General features: G+C 41.2%; 1 protein-coding gene across 2 annotated transcripts in view; it reads left to right on the top strand.

Annotated features, from left to right (window-relative positions):
- PUS1 (pseudouridine synthase 1) overlaps positions 1-23,705 on the top strand; it is a 24,170-nt gene extending 465 nt beyond the window's left edge. The window contains exons 2-7 of one of the 2 annotated variants that reach the window (XM_044658721.1): positions 2,672-2,821; positions 2,931-3,180; positions 7,917-8,054; positions 11,965-12,067; positions 16,855-17,552; positions 23,253-23,705. In XM_044658721.1, the coding sequence (XP_044514656.1) occupies positions 2,721-2,821; positions 2,931-3,180; positions 7,917-8,054; positions 11,965-12,067; positions 16,855-17,552; positions 23,253-23,303 (1,341 nt within the window). In that variant the 5' untranslated portion in view covers positions 2,672-2,720 and the 3' untranslated portion in view covers positions 23,304-23,705. Of the gene's footprint in view, positions 1-2,671; positions 2,822-2,930; positions 3,181-7,916; positions 8,055-11,964; positions 12,068-16,854; positions 17,553-20,242; positions 20,410-23,252 lie in introns of those variants that run through there. The other variant, XM_044658720.1, reaches the window with a different exon arrangement.
- The last annotated feature ends 372 nt before the right edge of the window (positions 23,706-24,077 follow it).

Genomic DNA, 24,077 nt, shown 5'->3' with positions numbered 1-24,077 from the left:
GGGGGGCAGTGGGTGGGTGGGGAGCTGGACCCTGGACGCCGCTGGGGCCGCTGGCAGGCTCCGCGTGCGGCGTGCTGGCGCAGCGGGGAGCGCGCCCGCCCGCCCGGGGTATCGGGGGCCAGGTTCGAGTCCCAGTGAACGGGTTCGAGTCCCGATGGCGCATGGCTTCAGTTTGTAAAAAGAGATCACGGAGATAATAATAACCTTGCCAAGTTGGGGATAGGGGAGTCTGTCCTATGTTAATAACCTTGTTCATGCCACTTTTCATTGTACCAACCATGGCCCAGAACACAGTAAGTCATTAATGGTTGCTTCTCCCTGGGCAGTAGGCACTTAATAAATGCACCTCCAGCACACTGCAAATGATTAATCATTGATTCTCCCGAGGCTGAAGGTGCTTAATAAATGCTCTCTCAGTACACAGTTATTAACAAATGCTCCTCCGTGGAGGAGGAGGGGCTTCTTCTAGATCGATGGTTCATTAACTAAAAAAAAAATTTGCAGTTCTATTTGGTATAATTGATTACCTTGGTTATCCCATATGTTTTTAAAAGACATTGTTGGATGAGGACAGCTAGGTGGCTCAGAGAATGGAGAGCCAGGCCTACAGACTGGAGGTCCTGGGTTCAAATGCGGCCTCAGTTACTTCCTGGCAGTGTAACTGGACAAATCAACCAATGCACAGTATTGATTCTAAGATGGAAGGTAAGAGTAAAAATAAAGTCATTTCTAAAGGGTTTCAAGACATCTCAAGATTCTAATAATTATCCTAATGATAACAATAGCATTTATACAATGCTTTGATTTTTACAAAGCTCTTTACATATATTGTTAACTCATTTGATACCATAATTCTGGGAAGTAGATGCTGTTACCACTACCATTTTACAAATGGGGAAACTGAGGTTCATGGAGGTTCAGTGTTTTGCTAAGGATCACACAACCAATAAATTATTGAAAGTTACTGAGGCAGCTCAATGGATAGAGAGCCAGGCCTGGAGATGTGAGCTCCTATGTTCAAATGTGGCTTCAGATATTGCCTAGCTATGTGACCCTAGGCAAGTCACTTAACTTCCATTGCCTATCCCTTATGGTTCTGATACTCAGTATTGATTCTAAGATGGAAGGTAAGAGTTAAAAAAAAAAGTTATTAGGGCAGTGAGGTGGCTCAGTAAATAGAGAATCTGATCTGGAGAAGAAGAGATCCTGGATTCACATCTGGCTTGAGATATTTCCCAACTATGTGATTCTGGACAAGTCATTTAACCCCAGTTGCCCAGCCCTTACTGCTCATCTGCCTGACTCCATCCATTGAGCCACCTAGCTGCTCCCTCATAATTTTCCAAATGAGGAAACTCAGTCCACAGGCAGGTTAACTTAACTTGTCCAATAGTAAGCCGCCGTAGTAGGTTTTGGGGATATCAAGAAAGAAATGAAAATAATCTCTGGCCTCAAAAAGCTTAAATTCTAATGGGGGGAGGGGCATATGAATAAAGATAATTACATGTGCAGTTTATTTAGCCAAGACCTAGCCATTGGGCAGAGCAGAAAAATCATTGTTCAAATGAGTCACATAAGCTGCTCCTTCAAGGGATGGAAATAGGTGGGAGATGGCAGGTGGTGGCCAGAGCAGCAAGCAGCTCAGTGTGGTTAGTGTGTGAAGGAGAGGGGTAAGGCAAGAAATCTGGAAAGGCAGGAGAGGACCAGAGAGAGGGCAGAGAGTTTTACATGTCAGAGGAAGAGACCTATTGAGACCTGTGTTTTCAGAATCTCTGCCTCTCTATCGATCTTATAAGTATACTCAGACTTGTGCCTTAAGTTTTGCTCTCTGTCTCTGTCCCTCTGTCCCTCCTTTCTCTTTCCTTCTCTGTCTCTATTTCTCTCTGTCTCTGTCTCTCTGTCTTCCTGTCCCCTCAACTCCTTACCAAGGCTGCCCATACCTTTCTTCCCACCCTTTTTAACTCTTTGCATTCTGCCTTCTGACCTTATCACGCCACCAAAACTGCTATCTCTAAAGTTACTAATGCTCTACACCTTCCCCTCCTCCCCCAACATAGGCCTGGCTGTTCCAGGGAGCATTTTCTCTGGCTTGTTGCTGCTGTGCCTCCCCCCAACCTCCCACCCCAAATGCCTCTCACCTCTAAGAACTTATTTGTTTGTTTGTACCTTCCATCTTAGCATCAATACTGTGTATTGGTTCCTAGGCAGAAGAGCAGTAACCCTTGTTGGCCAACCTTTCCCAATTCGAGTGCCCAGAGGGCAAATTTAAGCTGGCTATGAGTGCCCCCATTACCTGAGAGAGTTGAGGGAGAAAGTGCTTACTTGGCTGGACATTGGGGTGGGGCATGCAAAAATGTTGGGAAGAGGCAGAACAGAGCAGCTCCCCAAGTGCCAGGTCTCCATATGTGCCATGTCTTTGCCAATGCTGCGCTAGGCAATGGGGATTAAGTGACTTGTCCAGGGTCACATAGCTGGGAAGTATCTGAGGCAAGATTTGAACCCAGGACCTCCTGTCTCTAGGCCAGGCTTTCAATCTACTGAGCCACCTAACTGCCCCTGTTGCCTTTGTTTTTCTATTCCCAGTGCTTAGCACACATAGCCCCTGGTACCTAGTAAGTGCTTAATCAATGCCGTCTGGTTGATTCCTTTCCCTCTCCGTGTACCCTTGTAGCTGGTGCCAGAGGTAACCAGAGTCGGGTGCGTGGTGCCATCTGCCCTCCATGGGAGCTTCCCTCTTGAAGTTTGAGGCTGTAGCCCAGCAAACTACCCGCCGAACTCACTCCCCACTGCCTCTGCTGTGGTCTGCACTCCGGGGCCTCAGGTAGTGTGTGGTGGCAGCTCTAGCAGTATCCTTGACCTTTACCATTCCCACAGCTGCCTCCATTGAATCACTTCTAAGTCCCTTTCCTCCATTCCTCCATTCTTTTCAGGCAGACCCCCATGGCTGAGTACCTGGAAGCTGCGCCTGTGAGGGCTGATCCTGGGACTGTGGCCAAAGAGGACCCGGGGAACAAGGTCAGGGGAAGCAAGGATCGAGGGCTGAGGAAATGGGAAGAAGCTGAACCCCAAACTAAGAAGCTGAAGAGCAGTGAGGAAGAGGAAGAACACTGTAAGAAACTCCCCAAAAGGAAGATTGTTCTGCTGATGGCCTATTCTGGGAAAGGTTACCACGGGATGCAGGTACAGGAACGAATTCCTGGCTGCCCACTACATAGGGGCAAGGCTGATCATTTCTGTGGGTTTATACTTTGAGACTTCCACTTCTGAAACGCAGAGAGGTAATGTTGAGGCTGGAAAAACTGAGTTCAAATTCTGCCTCAGATATGTCCTGGGTATATGATGATCCTGGCAAGAAGGTATTAACTTGCACTGGTAGAGAGTCTACTCCCATGAGCTCCCCATCCTGATGAAATCTCAGGTCCATCCAAAAAATGTTTAAAGAAGGGGCAACTACTTAGCACAGTGGATAGAGTGCCAGGCTAGAGTTGGGAGGACCTGGTTTCCAATCTAGCTTTAGATGCTTCCTAGCCCTGTGACCCTGGGCAAGTCATATAACCTCATTGCCTAGCCCTTACCACTCTTCTGCCTTGGAACCAATACACAGTACTGATTCTAAGACAGGAGGTAAGGTTTTTTTAAAAAGTAACCTTTTTGAGCTCAGGGACTAGCACACTTTTATTTGTATTCCTAGCACTTCAAGATCTTTATAAATGTGTTATTTATATATTGTTATCTCTATATATCTCCATCTACCAACTATTGTTCCTAATTCTGATTCTAAGATGGAAGATAAGGGTTTAAAAAAACAACAACAAAGAAATGGAGGTTCTAGAAGGAACTAGCCCATCAGTGGAAGGGCCCTTAGGGTCAGAGTGGATTTTTAGGGTGGCACTGGGAGAGAAAGTCCAGAGGAAAAAACTTGTACATGGATGCCAGGTAAAGAATCCCTGTCCTAGGGCATGGATAGAGGAGTCGCTTTCTGCATTGGTGGGAATCACTATCCTTGGCATATTCCACTGAGAACCAGAGAGCAGAGCTAGATAAGAGGGGTAGAAAGTGCAAAGAGGTAGATGTGTTCTTGAGGTGATGACAGAAAAACTTACCCACAATGGGCACAATCTGCCAGTAGTATGGGCTTCTTGGGAGAGATGCTCCCTCCCCATTGTATACTTTCCCTCCCCTCTCCCTGCCTCCTACATTCCCCAGAAATCTGAGCAAAGGCTGGATGGTTCCTTGTTGGGTAAGCCCTAGCCAGGAATCTAGTGAAGGTTCCAGTTTGGGTTGCCTGGCCTCTGGTGTTCTGGGTAGGGTCAGATGCCTTATCAGTGCCTGGAAGTGACTGAGCTTGAGAAGGTCCTACTGATATGGTCATTGGAGGAAGGCTCTTGATCAATTGTTTAGCCATTGGGTGATAAAGGATCCAAGGTCCTTGGGGCATGGAGGGCTTGCAACTTACTTGAGTGGAGGGAATCCCTAGATTGGGGAAGTCACTGATACTCGGCCATCTTGGGAGCCGGATGAGTGGGGCTCAAGCTGCAACGGCTGGGGGTCCCACCTAGGATCATAGAGCTGGAAGGGACTTTGGAGCCCAGCTAGTCCAGCCTTGTTTATGTGACAGATGAGGAAACTGAGGTCTTCATCAGAGACTGCCCTCACTCCCATGTTTCTGGTTTTTCTTTTAACTCTTACCTTCTATCTAAGACTCAGCATTGTATATTGATTCCAAGGCAAAAGAGCAGTAAGGGCTAGGCAATGGGGGTTAAGTGACTTGCCTAAGAGACAGCTTTCCCATGTTTCTGGCCTCTAAATTCAGTTGCCATTGCAACAGGAATAAAGCCTGGAATGAATTGGTCTTGTCCATCCCATCCCACTCCACCCCAACCCCACTCAACATTTCTGAAGTCAGGATAATTAAAACGGTCAGTCAGCATTTATAAAGTACCTGCTATGTGCTAAGCAGGGGTGGCCAGGTGGTCTGGAATCAGGAAGACTTGAATTCAGATCTGACTTCAGACATTTACTAGCTCTGTGGCCCTGGCCAAGTCACTTCACCTTGTTTGCCTCTATTTCCTCATGTGCCAAATGAGCTGGAGAAGGACATGGCAAAGCAGTCCTGTATCTTCCCCAAGAAAACCCCAAATGGGGTCATGGAGAGTTGGATGTGACTAAAATGGCTGAATGATAAAAATATACCACTTAGTGCTAAGTGCTTTACATACACAGACATGTCCATGTTGGTGTAGAAGGCCTGGTATTTGAAATATCTATATAACAAAATATCATATACGTTTTGCAACACACAATATTACATACACTATAGTAACATTATAACATAGCATAATATAGTATAACAGTATAGTATACTGCATGTTATATTAATATAGAGTATAAACTATAATATAATGTAAAATTGTAAATTGACTTTAATTCCGTTTTTAAGATAGGTTTAATACTCTCCAACAACCCTTGTGACTTCACCCTTCACCTACATTCTTGGAGAAACCTGCCTAAAGGTCAAGCCATTGTCTTGTAATTACCACCACCCTTTCCTCTAGGAGCCTTGCTTGTGGGAGTCTCAGTTCTATTATTGTAATTTGAATCTCCATCCTGGTTTTGTCCAATCTTTGTAACCTCACCCACTTGACCCCAATTCCTATTGATTCCACCACAGCCACAAACTACTACCCCCATGTTGCCTACTATTATCTGAAGACCCGTTTCCTATTTTCTGAAAGGGGAGGAATTGATGTCACTCTCATCACACTATAATTATGAGAAAGAGGGAGACAGACAGACAGACAAACAGACACACACAGACACACATAGAGAGAGACAGACAGACTTGGGTCCAACTGTTCATGATCCCATTTGGGATTTTCCTTGAAAAGACACTGGAGTGGTTTGCCATTTCCTTTTCAGCTCATTTGACAGATGAGGAAACTGAGGCAAATAGGATTAAGTAACTTGCCCAGGGTCACACAGCTTATAAGTATCTGGGGCTGGATTTGAACTTAGGTCTTTCTGACTCTTATGTCTAGCACTGTTATCAATAAAAATTAATTTTGGAGCCTTTATGCTAAATTTATAAGCATTTATTCGTTAAAATGAGAGTAAGAGAGAAATAAAGTTTCCAGTCATAAGTAAGACCAAGTCCTGGATTCCAGACCTGTAGGTCTCTTCCACTCCCACTCAACTGCTTGCTAGGGATGACAAGAGGAGATAAGAGATTAGAGAAAGAGCTTTTCAGACCTAAGCTCCTCCCCAGGATCTTAACATTGGCCAAAGGCTTTCACCTTTCATTCAGTGGGTGCCAGGCTGTCAGACAGTGACTCTGTGACTTCTCTGTCCATCCACTGGGGTGAGTCATTGGGAATTGAGGTCCCCTAGATATTTAATTTACATAGCACTCCATCTACTGTGACACCTAGCTGCCCATATCTCATATCAAATTATTCTCTTGTTAAATATCAGATATCAAGAATAAACATTAAAATATCAATTATAATTTTAAGTATTAAATATTAAAATAAATAATGAACATTAAAATAGCAATGTATTATATATATTATTTTAATGTATGTTCTACTCAGCTAGATAAATATCTCATACCAATCCCTATATATATCATATATTTGTAACGTGTTAAATTAGTATATATAAAATGTATGTATAATATCATATACCAGTCCCTATATATAATATATTAAATATATTTCCATTATTCCATTAACTATTCAATATAGTAATAATAAATACTAAACCATCAATATTATATAGCATTACATATGTTATTTTAATACATATTTTATTCAGATAGCTATAGATATCTCATATACCCATCCAAACATTACATATTTATAACATAGTATATATGTTAAATTATTATATATAAAATATCTATATAATCTCATATACCAGTCCATATATATAATATACACATTAGATATATATTAAAATTATTTTATTATGTTAAATAGTCAATATAACAATAATAAATATTAAAACATCCATATTGTATAATATTACATATAATTATTTTAAGACATATTCTATCCAGATAGATATAACTTAACTACTATACCAATGCCTATATATTATATAATAGTTATAAATAATATAAATTATTATATGTAAAATATATATGTATAACCTCATATACCAGTGCCCATATATACACACATATTAAACATATTAAGATTTTGATCTTAAATATCTAACAGTTCAGTAACATTAAAACATGCTAATATGGTATAGCATGTTATACATATTATTTTACTATTCTATCCAGATATAGATATCTCATATACTAAACTATAGCATATATGTTAAGTTATTGTATATAAAATATGTGTGTACAATCTCATATGCCAGGCCCTTCCTGCTCACAGATTCTTTGACCTTAAGTGCTGGGTTTTAGGGTCAGGAAGCCCTGAGTTCAAGTCCTGACCTTGATACTGACCCCCTTGACATATCATTTCCCCTGTATGTGTGTAGGTCTTATTTCCTAGAACTCTTCTTCAGAGTCTTAGAAGGGCTGGGCTCTAGGTAGGACGGAGTTCCTCAAACTGATTTGGTCAATCACAGATATCTGAGAAAGATGCTGGGAACTGGAGGTTGGGGGGAGACCCCCTTTGGGATGGTCTCATGGACTCCCATCCTGGTCAGCTTTGGCCAGAAGTGGTTGTTAGGTCCTTGGGAGTTGGGGATTTTACTTTAGAGTCATGGTTGTGGGAGTTTGGTGTCCTCTTCAAATGTAAGCACCATCAGACTTCTTTTTCATTCTCCAGAATTAAGGAAAATGTCAGTGATCCCTCAACTTATTGACTTGGCGGTCAGTCAACCAACAGTTCATTGCTATTATCCTTTATTGCTTTGTCTCAAAAGTAGAAAATAAAGCATTTTCCTCCCTTTTTCAGAGGAACTTGGGGTCTTCACAATTCAAGACTATTGAAGATGACTTGGTGTTTGCCCTTGTTCAGTCTGGCTGCATTCCGGAGAATCATGGGGAAGATATGAGGAAAATGGCCTTTCAGAGGTGTGCGCGGACAGACAAGGTATTCTACTTTTTGTTTTGTTTTTTAAGGATTTTACTGGTGCTCTTTAAAAAAATCCATGTCACTTCCCAGCCTGCCAACCAAAGTTCTCCCTTGTAATGAAAATATAGTTGATAATAATAGGTACCATTTCTGTAGTGCCTACATTTGTCAGGCACTGAGCTAAGAACTTTACAATTATTGGAAGGAAGAAGCTGAGGCAAACAGGTTAACTGAATTGCCCAGTATATGGGTCCCCTGAGAAGACTGAAAGAATTGCAGACATGCAGCCCACATCTGCTTCTTATCTATAATAAAAGAAAGTTGTTATTCAGACAGGTAAGTGCCCATAATTTAGCAAGTGTCTGAGTTCAGATTTGAAATTGTCTTCCAACCTCTAGAGCAGGGGTCGGCAACCTTTTTGGCCGTGAGAGCCATAAACGCCACATTTTTTAAAATGTAATTTCGTGAGAGTCATATAGTGCTTACACTGCCGCTCCTGTAACAATGCCTGAAAAAAAATGGACTTTATGGCTCCTGCAGAAAGAGCCATATCTGGCCCTCAAAAGAGCCAGATATGGCTCAAGAGCCATACATTGCCGACCCCTGCTCTAGACCCAGTGCTCTATCCACTTTGCTACCCGGCCATTAATGGAAGTACACCTTTACATTGGCTGTTTGACAATCTATTCTTCATTCTGCATCTTCTAATCCCCCATTTTTCTTTTAAGAGGATTTTTTTTTAAACTTTTACCTTCCATCTTAGAATCAATACTAAGCTAGTTACATCAGATTGGGGAGTGATATAGGCTACATGCTCCCCATGGGCTTCATGTTTGAACCCTCTGCTCTAGAAAAAAAAAAAAAGTTTAAACCCTAACCTTCCATCTAAGAATCAATACTCTGTATTGGTTCCAGGCAGAAGAACAGTAAAGGCTAGGCAATGGGGGTTAAGTGACTTGCTCAGGGTCACACAGCTAGGAAGTGTCTGAGGCTAGATTTGAACTGTCTTGAGGCCTGGCTCTCAATCCATGGAGCCACCCAGCTGCTCTCTGAGGACTTTCTTTTTTTAAACAACTACATTTTTAGTGATATACTTTGATTCTCTTCTGTATCTTCCTTCTCCCACAAACCATCTCATAATTTTTTTTAATAAATAAAGAGGAAGAAGAGGGAAAAAATCCAGCAAAACCAATCAACACTTTGGGGAAAAAATTCCTGATACCTCATAGAGGTTCTGATTTGTGTGAATAATGAATTCTGTGATTGGTCTCACTTATTCAGATTCTCACTCTTTGAAGTTAATTGTGTCAAATGTGGCCATTGGTTCAGCCCAGTGGAAATATTCAGGGCACATTCAGCTCCTTTACAGGATTCATCATTGAGACCTAGCAGGAGATGGGGAGCATGCTTCTTCCGGGAAGACTAATTCTCCCTAGAAGTCATTTGGACTCCGTTCTTGGCCATTGTATTGCTTTCCTAGCTCACTTAGCTTTGGTATTACTTATTTCCAATTTTGTGGATGCTATTCCCTTGACTCTACACACCTCGCTTTCTGTCGGGTTCTCATGAGTCTTCATTGCTTTTCTTCTATGGAACAGGGACAGTCCATGCCACAGTTTGTTCAGTCATTCTCCCAATCCATCTTCACCCATTTTGTTTGCTGCTACAGAAAAAGTGTGGCCATGAATATTTTTTTACGTATGGGATTTCCCCCTCTTTTTTTAACCTCCTTGGAGTATATATTGTCATGATTATAAAGTAAACTGAGAGACAAAATTTGGAGCATGATCAATTTATTAGTTAGTCTAGCAGTGACCAGTAAATTGGGTCAGTGGCTTCATTCAGTGACCAAAGATCCTGAACAGGGCTAAAAGAGGCTTTTATGGCAATTAGTAAGATGACAGAACAAAATCTTGAGCAACATAGGTGTTTCTTCTTCTGATTGGCAAGTGGTGAGATTTGACCTTTTAGGTTAATCAGTCTTCTTTGGTAAGTGGGTGATAGGAGGGGTTTACTAAGATAGAAGTGATTACAAGACAAAAGCTTGACCTTTAGGCAAGTTCCTCAGGATGTGGGTGATGGGTGAAGAGTAACTTACTCCCTACACTGTTCTCTCCCATTCTTCCCCATCCCAAATCACTTTATATACTTTGGTTTGATTAAACTAAAAAAAAGGAACCCTTATGTCCTTTTTTAATTAACTTATAGGATGATGGCTAGAAGCTAATTGATCAAGTCAGACATCTCATTTGGAATTCAAAATTCTCTTTATAATTATCATTTTAGTTCATCTTAAGAGAAATAGACACTTTAGTTTTGCTCCCTACTCAGGTCTTCTGTGAAGATTGAAAGAATTCTGGACATGCAGACCTCATCTACTTCTTACCTATATAAAAGAAAGGTGTTATTCAGATAGGTTAAAGTAATGTATCCCACTTTATTGAACTTTCTGTAGACATGCATTCTTCTTGTGTCTGGGATAGGGGCCCATCAGTAGTTTGGACAAAGAGAGAGCCAGACCTGTGGGATTCACTCTTACCTAGTTTTTTCTCTTTCTTCCTTTTTTTGAACAACTCTTTAGCATAGGACTGTTACCTAGTGTCAACTTTGTTTTATGGGATCCCCAAGTTTGCCCCTGTCCCTTGGGAACTTGCCTTAAGAGAAGTCTCAGACTGACCTCGTCTTAGACTGAACAATAAACCTTAAAGTACCCAATGACCTTAGCTTAGATGAATTAGTAGATATAATTAAATCTTAAGTACCCTTTTGTCTTAGAACAGTGATTCCCAAAGTGGGTGCTACCGCCCCTTGGTGGGTGCTAAAGGGGCTACAGCATCCAGAGGGGTGGTGATGGCCACAGGTGCATTTATCTTTCCTATTAATTGCTATTAAAATTTTTTAAAAATTAATTTCCAGAGAGCTAAGTCATATTTTTTCTGGAAAGGGGGCGGTAGGCCAAAAAAGTTTGCGAACCACTCTCTTAGAAGTTTCTCCCATTGTATCAGAGGTCTCTCCCTGGTAGTCCAATGGACTCCTTCCCTTGTGTCCATTGTAAAGCCTCTCAATTCAACCTTCCTGTCCTACATTGTCAAAAAGGTATATAAGACTCCAAGTTCTTTAGCTCATTGGAAATTCTCCTTTTGAGGTGTTTTTTTCCCAGGAGACATTGTTCCCAGAGTCCCAGAACTTTGGCTCTGGATAGTATCTAGTGCTTGACTCTGTGTAGTGGCTGCTCTGAGCATTGTCTTCCCTGTCCTGATTAGACTTGTTCTTTCTTAACTACTTTAGTATTTCTGTATTTTTCAAGGTTGACACTATGGATATTTAAAATACAATATGGTATATCTATGATTTTAAAAATCATAATAAGATAGTGGGTGATCATCAGGAATCCCTTCTATGTCCAGCCTATGGCCTTCATTCTAGAACTCCTGACAGCCTTAGTGAGATTCGTTGTTCAGAAAATGTCCAACCAGTTAGTCTAATGAAGGCCTTTAGATATCCTTCCTTGAACAGCTGATATGCCTGCCAGCCCCTACTAGCTTCTCCAAGCCAGGACACCCTGCTCCATTTCTAATCAGAAGCCCCTCATCCCATTCCTTTTAAAAGGCCTCCTCTGTGGGAGGTTTTTTGGCTGGGAGGACTTAGCCCCACATGCAAGCTTAACTTTTCTCTCTCATTGATTCCCACTGATTTTAAGGTGGTTTTGTCTCCAAAGACTTTCCGTGTTTAACAGTATTCAGTCATCTTGTCAGAGTCCCTTCATGTGGACTTCTGTTTATCTTTCCCTTTCCTACCCACAAAATACGTAGAGCTTGGGTTTCGTAGCATAACTTAGATTTTACATGGGAATTCCAGCCTTGTCCTGCTTGCCTGTCCAATCCCCCAACCCCTGCTCCAGATGTTCTAACAGGTATCTCCTTCCCAGGGTGTGTCTGCCGCTGGCCAGATTGTATCATTGAAGGTGTGGCTCATTGACAACATTTTGGAAAAGATTAATAGTCACCTTCCATCCCATATCAGGATCCTAGGTAAGAACAGAGAAGGTGCTAAGAGGTTTGGGTTGCCCACAGGTCACCTTCTATCTCATCTTAGCTATAATTCAATAATCTTAGTGCTAGAAGGGGGTCTTAGAGGCAGGTCATCTAATCCAACCTCTTTACATAGTCATTCTTTAACTCATTCAGTAATTAACCAAGTATATTTAATGCTCTGCACCAGAGTCTCCCACCCTTCTCTGGGGCCAACTTTATCCTTATAAATTACCCAGCATTCATTCGAAGGTTTCCTTGGTCCTAATTGTTCTTGCCATCTATGTTGTTGTAGCCCTTATTCTTCTTTCCTGCTTCTGATGACTTCTTCCTGCATTTGTTCATGTTATTCTTCTTATATACACACACGGATTGATATTTCTTCATGTTTCCCAGTCACTTGTCATTTACTTTATTTCTCCAGGTCTTTGCTACTACAGAAAGTGCTGTTGTAATTATGTTGAAATTATGCAAACAAATATGTCCAACATGACCCAGAGATTCCTCTGTGGGGCAGAGCCTCAGGAGGCTACTGACAAGGAAGGCTCAGGTCACATCAAAATGTTTGCAGTAGCCTCAGTGGTAGCAATGAATTAACTGGAAACAAAGACCATCAATTGGGAGAATGGCTAAACCCATTGTAGTGCATGGAAGATTACTGTGATGACATAGTTGATTACATTACATAAGAAGTGACCAACAAGGGGGCAGCTAGTTTGGCTCAGTGGATAGAGAGCCAGGCCTAGAGACCGGAGGTCCTGGGATCTGACCTCAGATACTTCCTAGCTGTGTGACCCTGGGGGGCAAGTCACTTAATTCCTATTGCCTATCCCTTACTGTTCTTCAGCCTTGGAACCAATATACAGTACTGACTCCAAGACGGAAGGTGAGGGTTATTTAAAAAAAATAGTGACCCATAAGCTGCATTCAGAGAGGAATGGAAAAGATGCTCATGAATTGATGCTGAGGAAAGTGAGCAGAGCAAATACAATAATATACATGACATGAATGAGGATGTAAATGGGAGAAGCAACCACCATAATCAATCTGTGCACATAGTGCTAGAGCCTGGAATTAGGAAAATCTGAGCTAAAATCCAGGCTTTGAAAAGGGGAAAATTATGGTTGGTTAAACTGAATATTAAAAAGGATTGGTTCACCAAGAATTGAATAAATATCAATTCCAAAATGTTTTTTTAGCAATTTATTTATAAAATATAGGAGAGAGTGAAACTGGAGAAAATCAGAGAGCGGATAGGGTAAGATAGCTAACCACACTAAGTAATTTGCTCTGCCCCCTGGCTCAGCTCAGGCAGGGCTAATTAGTCCTCAGCCAGAGAAGCCTCAGCCTTGAGCCAAGGGCCGAGAACTGGAGGATTAATAAAGAAAGGCTTCAGTCACAAAGTCTTTTTTTAAGAGGAGAGTCCCTTTAGGAAAAATCCAGGAAGAGTCAGTCTTTCTCACTCAACACGTGGTAGTTCAAAAGGAGAGATTTAAAAGTCTCACCAAGTCTAAGGTCTCAGATCCAGCAAGCAGAGTCTCCAACTCCAAGGAACAAGAACTGACTCGCAGGAAGTTGTCACTCCCTTTTAAAAGCACTTCTTTTGTGTCACTTCCTGTGCCTTCCTCTACTTTATATGTACCAGTCACAACAAAGGCTTTGCTTAGGACTGCCCAGGGAGTATTTTTGGACAATTCTGATTTGTCCATCCACTCTTGCACAGGTGGGTTACTGACTTCCCCTACTTAAGAAGTGGGATTGTTTACACTTTTGGTGATTAGACCTAAAAATGGGCAGGGTAGGATTAATCCCATCAGCTCAGATACTTTCTAGCTATGTGCCCCTGGACAAGTCATTTGACTTCTGTCTGTCTCAGTTTCTGTATCTGTAAAATGGAGATAATGATACCACCTACCCTCTGGGGTGGTTATGAAGATCAAATGAAATAATAACTAAAAAGTGCTTATTGTAGTACTTGGCACATAGTAGATTCTATTATATAAAGGCTTATTCCTTTCCCTATTTCTCTCTTCCCTATAAAATGCTTGCTTTCCATTGCCTTTTTTAAAAAAAACCCACTATTTATTTTATATTATAATTGTGTGTCTCCTTTCAAATAGAGTACTTAATTCTTGAGGGCAGGGAATATGACTTTTTTTTAATCCTTACTTTTGGCCTGAGTAACAACTCTTAAGACAAAAGGGTAAGGAGAAGGCAATTGAGGTTCAATTACTTGTCCATGATCACACAGCTAAGAGATATCCAAGACCAAATTTGAACCCAGATCCTTATGTCTCAAGGCCAGGTGCTCTATCCACTGTGCTACTTAGCTACTCCTTTTTCCCTCTTAATATCAGTTCTAAGACAGGAGTGGCAAGGCCTAGGTAATCAGGATTAAGAGACTTGCCCAAGGTCTCATAGCTAGGGTATGTCTGAGGCCAGATTTGAACCCAAGTCCTCCTGACTATGCCTGGCACTCTACCCACTGAGCCTCCTAGCTGCCCTTGGAATATGACATCTTAGGAAAAAACCTTAACACCCCCCCACCCCCAATATTTTGCATGTATGGAACATGCACTGATTTTTATCAGCCTGGGGAATTCCAGCTATTGGATCTCTCTCCATTAAAGTGAACTCTAAAAGAGGATTAGAGGATTAGAAGGGACCTTAGAGATCATCTAGTCTAACCCCATTTTTACAGATGAAGAAACTGAGGTTTAAAGAGAGAAAATCAGTTATGAAGGCCACATGGCTAATGGGAGGACTCAACCCTATTAAATAAGTGCTCTTTCCTCTTAAATTCTCAAAACTTTTGGTCTCAGAACCCCTTTATATTCTTAAATATTATTGGAGACCCAAAGAGCTTTTGTATTTGTGAGTTATATTTAATGTACTAGAAATTTAAAATGAGTAAATTATAAGATACATATTTCTTCGTTTAAAGATAATAAACGCTTACATGCGTACATAATGTTTTTTTATAAAAGAGAACTTTATTTTCCAAAACAAGAAAATCTGGTGAAAAGAATGACATGTTTGACCTGTTCTTACAAATCTCTTTAATGTCTGGCTTAAGTAGAAGACAGCTGGATTCTCCTATTTGTTTCTGCATTCATTGATGTGATGTGTGGTTTTAGTTGAAGAAAATCTGGCCTCACACAGATGTGTAAATTTGTAAAGGGGGGAGTATTTTATGGGCAAATAACATCTTTATATTATTATGAACATAGTTTGGATCTCAAGGACCCCCTGAAAGGATACTGGGGTCTTCAGAACTTGGAGAATCACTACTCAGCCCCCTGCTGCCTTCTATATGTGGGAGATAATACATTTTGACTGAATTTTAGTGAAGGGAGCAACATGGTACCAGCGTAGCATCCTCCATTTGAGGTCAGAACTAGGTTCAAAACCTGGTCCTTCCATACCCCAGCTGTGTCACTTTGGGTAAATACCTTCTCTTGGGCTCATTTTCCTTATCTGTATAACAAAGGGGCTGGATTTGATGGCTTCAGAGCCATCTTTTCCGTCCTTTCTAGTTTCACATTTTTAATACTAAAAATTGGTTGTCAGTCGTTCCAGTTATGATCTGTCTTTTCATGTCTCCATTTGGGGTTTCCTTGGCAAAGATACTGGAGTGGTTTGCTAGTTCCTCCTCCGGCTGATTTTACAGATGAGGAAATTGAGGCAAACAAGGGCAAGTGACTTGCCCAGGTTCACACAGCTACTAAATGTCTAAAACAATATTTGAACTCAAGTCCTCCTGACTCCAGGCCCTATGCTATATCCACTGCATAGCTGCCCAATACTATGAATAATAGCTAACATTTATATAGGCATTGTGATAAGTGCTTTACAGATATTCTAATTTGATTCTCACAAGAACCCTGGGAGCTTGGTGCTATCATTATCCCCATTTTACCAATGAGGAAACTGAGGCAAATTTAATTTAAATGCCTTGCCCAGGATCACACAACTAGTAAATGTCTGAGGCCAAATTTGAACTCAGCTCTTCCTGGTGCCAGACCCAGAGCTCTGCCCACTTTGCTAACAGCTACCTCTACGATAGGATGATTTCAAAGGACAATCAACAAACATTTATTAAGTACCCAACTAGGTGCCTGGCACTGGATATATAACCATGAAAAATGAAACAATCCCTATTCTAGATGAGCATATATTCCTATTGGGAGAGCCAAGAAGTACGCATAAATATAAAATTAATCAGTAAATACGCATGCATACAGAGTAGTTAAATACAAGTTAATTTGGGAGGGAAGAAGGTCAGCTAGATGGCATCATAGTGCATAGAGTGCTGGGCCTGGAGTCAAGAAGATTCATCTTCCTCAGTTCGAATCTGGCCTCAGACACTTAAGAGCTGGGTGTCACTGGACAAGTCACTTCACCCTCTGAATTGGTTTCCTCATCTATAAAATGAGCTGGAAAAGGAAATGGCAAACCACTTTAGTATCTTTGCCAAGAAAACCCCAGATGAGGTCATGAAGAATCAGTCACAACTTAAAATAACTCAGCAACAAAATACAAAATTGGGAGAGAAGACTCAAGCAGTTGAGGGGTTTAGAAAAGGCTTCCTGCAGGAGCTCGTTTCAGAAACACTTCCTAGAGGAGGAGGGGTACTGAGTTTCTGCATCCTACATGGAGGGGTTGGTCAGTGCGAAGGCCCACCGGGGAGAGCCTCCTCAGCTCTAAGTCCACACTCCTAATCTTGCTGAAGTTTATAACGTTTCAGAGTTTCTTATTCCCCCCTTATTCCCATGATTCCTCCTCAGGTTTGAAGAGGGTCACTGGGAGTTTTAATTCAAAGAACAGATGTGACGCAAGGACCTATTTCTACATGCTGCCAACATTTGCCTTTGCCCACAAGGACCACGATGTCCAGGATGAGAGGTACCGCCTGAGCCCCGAGACCCTCGAGAAAGTCAACCAGCTCTTGGCCAGCTACAAGGGGACCCACAGCTTCCACAACTTCACCTCCCAGAAGGGCCCCAAGGAGCCCAGCGCCAGGCGCTACATCATGGAAATGCACTGTGAGGTGCCTTTTGTGCGGGAAGGCATGGAGTTTGCCGTGATCAAGGTCAAGGGCCAGAGTTTTATGATGCATCAAATCCGGAAGATGGTCGGCTTGGTGATCGCCATCATGAAGGGCTACGTGCCAGAGTCAGTGATGGAGCGCAGCTGGGGAGAGGAGAAAGTGGACATCCCCAAGGCGCCGGGGTTAGGGCTCGTGCTGGAAAGGGTCCATTTCGAGCAGTATAATCGGCGTTTCGGGAACGACGGGCTGCACGAGCCCCTGGACTGGGTGGAAGAGGAGGAGAAGATGACTGTGTTCAAAGAGCAGTATATCTACCCCACCATCACCAAGACAGAAATGGAAGAACACTCCATGATGAACTGGCTAAACACTCTGCCAAACCACGACTTCGATGCTGGAACTCCTGAGGCCAAGGCCGACAATGGAGACACAAAGGTAAAAATGGGAGAGGAGCTCCCAATAGGAAGCTGATTAACAGATTTCTGAAAGGGGGATTGGGGCTTCCTGAGGGCTTTGTTTGTTTGTTTGTTTGTTTTTTCCTGGAGCCTCATAAATGAGTTTTAAAACGCTAAATTTGGTCCAAGGCTCCCTGAAATTTCCATCGGTGACTGTCTCTAATCCATGATCCATCATCCACATAGCTGCCAAATTGTTATTTCCAAAGGACAGATTCAATTGCAGCACTCTCTTGCTCAGGAAGCTTCTGGGGCTGCCTATTACTACAGATTCCTCTGTACATACAGCCTGTCTTTCCAAGCTGATTATATATCTCACCCATCACACATTTGACCCATCCATAACTTTCTATCTCTTATCTCCATGCCTTTGCATAGATTACACCCCGTGCCTAGGATGCCCTTCCTTTTTACCTGATTTTTGAAAGGCTTCTTCTTCAAAAGGTCCTTTTTTATGAACTTTTCCTCCCACCCTACCCCATGTCAACTCCTCAAATGCAGGGAATGTATGTCTTGTTTTGTCTTTGCAGCCCTATAGTGGCTGGTACATGGGAATGGAATGGGCTAAGAATTTATTAAGCACCTAATGGATGCCAGGCACTGTGCTAAGTGCTTTACAAATATTACTTCATTAAAAAAAAAAAAAAACCAACAGAAAACAAGTATTACCTCAGAGCAACTCTGTGAGGTAAGGGCTATTATTATCCTTATTTTATAATTGGGGGAATTGAACCAGACCATGGTTCAGTGATTTGCCCAGGGTCACAGATCTGTTACCCCATTTTACAACTGGGGAAATTGTGTCAGATGTATAAGTGGCTTGTCCAGGATCATAGAGCTAGTAAGTGTTGGAGATTAGATTTGAGCTTAGACCTTCCTAACTCCAGGCTCAGTGCTCTCCCCGCTGCATCACTTAGCTGCCTCTCTATAGAAGGTGCTTAATTTTGCTTGTCGATTATTTTATATCTTCATTCCTTGACAAATCTAAGGAAGATGATGTAATTTAGGGAAAGGGAAAGAGAAGTGGTTTTGGAGTTAGTCCTGAATATGATTCCTGACTGCCTCATCAATCAGTATTTATTAAGAGCCATTTTTCTGTATTACCTTAGGCAAGTCACATCAGCTCTAGTCTACAGTTTCCTAATCTGCAAATGAAGAGATTTCACTTGACCTTGGAGCCCCATCTCCATGTCTTCTTGTTCAAGGATTCATTAATTAACACACCTACTATGTGCGAGGCATAGGGGAGTGATCTCAGAGCTCACAGTCTAGAATGGGAGTAGACAGGAACACACAGATATCATCTGGACAAGGTAGAAATGTGAAAGTTTGCAAAAAAAGATGTTAACTAACGTCTCTGTGAATTCCACATAGAGAGAGAAGACTTTGGACCACATGGGCAGCTTGTACCGCCACATAACTGTCTCTCAAAGGGATCTAGCATAATGGTTTGAGTTTATATTTTTGCTAAATTTGTTACCCACAGCCTGGTTTCTCTCCTTCTTATATGGTGTTTACCTTGTATTGTTGTGGGCAGAAACATTTGAATTTGCACCTAGGAGCCCTGAGGTCTGGTTTTGGCATCAGAATTTTTTTTTCCCTTGACTGAATGCTGCATCTTCCTCCAATGTCCCTGACTGGAGATAGATTGACATGGCCTTGCATGATGGCAATATTCGTCATCTTAGTCATAATGTATTTTTTTTTAAACCCTTGTACTTTGGTGTATTGTCTCATAGGTGGAAGATTGGTAAGGGTGGGCAATGGGGGTCAAGTGACTTGCCCAGGGTCACACAGCTGGGAAGTGTCTGAGGCCAAATTTGAACCTAGGACCTCCTGTCTCTAGGCCTGGCTCTCACTCCACTGAGCTACCCAGCTGCCCCCTCATAATGTATTTTTAAAATGTGATTCGAGGGGTTCAATCTAGAAATGAAATAACTTTTCCCCAGAGTTTGTGGTTCTTAAAAACAGCACAATATGGTGGGTAGAAAACTGACTTTAGAGCCTGGAAGACATAGGTTCAAAGCCAATCTCTTAATATATGTTGATTGTGGAACCTTGAGCAAGGTAGAATCTCTTATTGCCCTGGCCAACTCTTAAGTTGCACAGAAAATGCTAACTTGCATCAATAAAGAGTTTACTCTTTCAGGAATTCTTTATATCAATGATATCAGAAGTCTAATCCCTATTTTTTTTTGTTGTGTTTTTTTTTAATGAAAAAAAATTTTTTTATCCTGAAATTTATCTTCTTTCACACTCCCCATTGAAAAAGAAAAAAGGAAAACAGAGCCCTTGTAACAAATATGCCTAATCAATCAAAACAAATTCCTATTTTGGAGATGTCCAAAAAATCAGTGTCGCCTTCTATATCCTGAGAGTTAAGTCTTTTAGTCATTTGTCTTTGCAGCACTGTTACTGCAGCATAAATTTTCCTCCTGGTTTTGCTTAATTCACTTTGCATCCATTCAAACAATTCTTCCTATATGCTCTGAATCGTCATTTTCTGCAGAACAGTTGTCTTCCATTAAATTTATAAAGCAGCCGAGCCAATAAAATAAATGACAATTCTACCTAAATTAATTTACTTATTCAATGCCATACTAGCAAAACTACCAAAGAACTATTTATATTTGATTATAATTTATTTGTTTATATATATTTATTTTATAGAGCTGTGAAAATAATAGAATTCATCTGGAAGAACAAAATGTCATGAATATCAAGGAAATCAATGAAAAAAAAATATGAAGGGGACCTACCTGATCTCAAAATATGTTTCAAGCAGTAATCTTCAAAATAATTTGGGAGGGCAGCTAGGTGGCTCAGTGGATAAAGAGCCAGACTGGGATCAAATCTGACCTCAGACTCTTCTTAGCTATGTGACTCTGGGCAAGTCACTTGACCCCCTATTGCCTAGCCTTTACTGCTCCCGGAACCAAATGGTTTTCACATGGAAGGTAAGAGTTTAAAAAAAATAACCCAACACTATCATTACAAAGTCTTTATTCCAAGAAGATGAAAGAAAATGGGAAAAGGAACCTATTTGGACAAAAATATTTATAGCAGCTCTTTCTGTAGGGGCAAAGAATTAGAAATCAAGGGTATGCTCATCAATAGGGGAATGACTGAACAAGTTGTAGTATATGTATATAGTACTATACATAATTGTGGTGTATGTACATAGTATAGTATATAGTAGTGTGGGAAGCCAATAAGAGAATAGATAAAAATCTGAGACTCCTCTTTTGACTCCTTTTGTGATCCTTGTGATTTCTTGTTGAAAAGTATTGTGGCGTTATTGAAAAGCTTTAAGTTCCTAGCAAACCTGAATTTAAAGGGTTAACACTGTTCCCCTTTGACCAGGAATGCTGCTGCCTGGTATAGCCAAGGCCAAAACCTTAGCAGGTGCAATTCAACCCTGAGAAAAATACTCCCCAACTTGGCTTTCTGAGAAGAACCCAGTCAAAATTCAGCCTTGGCTTTGGTCTGTTCTGAAGTCAATGAGACTTTTTGTGTTTTGATAGGACATAATTTGTAACTTCTGTGCATCTGCAAAGTTTTGGGGCAGGGGGGGAGTCTTTTGTGTGAAATGAGTCTTGAAACATATATAATAAACTCCATGCTCCTGGAGCCAGAACTGGAAGTATGAGCTAAAAGACAACTCCTGTGTCCTTATTTCCTTATCAACTAAACTGCCCTTATCAGATTATCAGAGATGATAAAGAGATCTCGACATAGTAGTGTATAATACTACTGTGCTATAAGAAATGATGAGCAGGATGGTTCCAGGAAAACCCAGAGATTTATTGAACTGATGCAAAGTTAAGTAAGCAGAACCACATCATCAGTCTACAAAGTAGCGATAATATCATAATGAAAATCATTTAACTTGTAGAACGACCTGGTTCAAAGAGTGGCCACTAATGGAGTGTCCCAGGGGTCTGTCCTTGGCCTCAGGATTCTTCAATTTTAACAGTGACAGAAAGAACCCATAAATGACACAAGGGTCAGATTGGCAGCTGCTATAAAGCTGAGGGAGGGCGATTAAACACTGGATAGAAAAGGTCAGACTCCTGAAAGCTCTTGAAAGTTTCTTGTAAGATGAAATTTAAGAAACATGAATGTAAAGCTCTAGATGTGGGTTCAAAAAATCAGCTTCCCGAGAACAGGACAGGAGAAGACTGTCCAGAAAATGGTTGCTATGAAAAAGATCTCAAGTTCTTTTTCAAGGGTGTTTTGGGTGAATAGTATGTGTGTGACATGTTAGCACCAAAAGCTAATTGCCTGGGGTCACCCAGCTAGTAAGTGACTAAGGACAGATTTGCACTCAAGAAGCTCATCTTCTTGATTCCAAGCCCAATATTCTATTTTGCCACCCAGCTATAAGTGGGATTGCACGCACAGACACATACACACACACACACACGTGAAAGTGACTCCTTGAAGCACTTTTAAAAGTAATCCTTAACTTCTATTTTAAAATTATTACTAAATATCAATTCCAGGAAGCAGAGCAGTAAGGGCTAGGCAATTGGGATTAAGTGACTTGCCAGGATCACAGAACCAAGAAATGTCTGAGGCCACCTACTTGCCCCATCCCCATAACTTCTTTTTTAAAGCCCTTACCTTCCATTTTAGAATCAATACTGTGTTTTGGTTCTGAGACATAAGAGCAGTAAAGGCGAGGCAATAGGGACTAAACTGACTTGCCCAGGGTCATGCAGCTAGGAAGTGTCTGAGGGCAGATTCGAACCCAGGTACTCCTGACTCCAGGCCTGGTGTTCTCTCCACTGTGCTACTTAGCTGCCCAGAAGCACTTAAAAAAAGAAATAGAATAGAATAGAATAGAACAAAAGGGAATACAGACTACAAGGACAACTTTGAAAATAACATGGCTGAATTCAGACATTTAGAAAGGAATGTAAGCTTTACACAAAAGAGATCCACAGTTTCATGTATCATCCTCATTTTCTGTTCTTCTATTTTATTTGGTATTTGTAATTTAAAAAAATTAATCCCAAAATAAATTGTTCTACATGGCCCCAGAAGGCAAAATTAGGACCACAGATAGGGCCACAGAGGAAGATTTAGGGGGCTTGAGGTCAGAAGAACTTCCTTAGAGTTACCAGTTTTCTGAAGTGGAGTGGGCTGCCTAGAGTGGGGTAGAGGTGACTTTCCTATAATTTGATTCCTTCTTTCCTTCCTCCTTCCCTTTCTTTTTCTTTCTTGTTTTTAATTTTTTACCTTCTGTCCTGGAGTAAAAACTAAATATTAGTTCTAAGGCAGAAGAGCAAAAAGGATAAAGCAATCAGACTCACCCAGGGTCATACAGCTAGGAAGTGTCTGCATCCAGATTTGAACCCAGGACATGTCATCTCCTTGCCTGGCTCTTTATTCACTGAGTCATATAGGGGCTGAGTGACCACTTGTGAGCAAATGTAGTAGAAGAGATTCTTACTTGGGTGTGAATTGACCCTAGATGGCCCCTGACACCTGCTTCAGATTTGAGTTAACGTGGTTCTCTCAACCTGTCTTACTCAAATGATGCTTAGTTGGGAGTCTTTTCCCAAGTCTAGAAAACAGAATATAGTTTCTTTTTACCAAGGGACAAACAGGAATTCTCACTCCTTACATTTTTCCTCTCGAAGGATTCATCCAAAACTTTTCTTTTCTCTTACAGGCCATTGATAGTCTTAAAGGCAGTGATGGAGGCGGGGATGACTCTGATTGAGAAGACACAAGTCACCAGGGGAGCAGAACCGTATCTCGCCAAGAGGGTCTTTGGCAGCCTCTCTGAAACCCACATAGACACACCAACCCAGCTTATTGGCTTGCTTTTTGTGTCTGGTTTCTGATGACCAAAAAGAGCTGGGAAGATGGAAGTCATCAGGCGGACACAGAAAATGTCAGGGCCAGAAATACTTGAAAATTTTATGCTTCAAATAAAGGACTGATTTTGTTCTTTTATTGCCTTCAGGATCCCAAAGCCTGGTAGCCTTCTGCATTTGGATCACAAAATAAACTGCCTCTAGCCTGCTATTAGTTCATTCTCTTAATGTTGCCCACTTCTAGAAAATTGGGAAAGGAAAAACTTTTTTTTAAAGAAATGATTTTATTAAATAGGTGCAAACTATTTGGATTTTCTATTTGTCACATTTATTTATTTTGTCAATTTCTTCCTCACTTCCATTCATTGATTTCTAGACTAAATTTTTTTCCTTTCTGGGCTAAATTTAACACACATTTCCCGAGCATCTCCTGCTTGAAAAGGCCTTTTGTTGGGTGCCAAAGTGAAGACACAAATAAAAGAGGCTTTGTGTCCTCAAGGATTCAATTCACTACAACAAGCACTTAATTAACTGTCCACTATGTACTGGTTACTGGTTAGGTAATGGGTTAGGCACTGGGGATATAAAAACTAAAATTGAGGTTTGGCTCCATTTTCTTTTCTGGAAAATGGGGTTAACAACACCCTTTATACTTACCTAATAGGGTTATCATGGAA

Source organism: Gracilinanus agilis, chromosome 1, assembly GCF_016433145.1.
Source record: "Gracilinanus agilis isolate LMUSP501 chromosome 1, AgileGrace, whole genome shotgun sequence".
Classification (NCBI taxonomy): domain Eukaryota; kingdom Metazoa; phylum Chordata; class Mammalia; order Didelphimorphia; family Didelphidae; genus Gracilinanus; species Gracilinanus agilis.
This window is presented reverse-complemented; position numbering and strand designations above follow the sequence as displayed.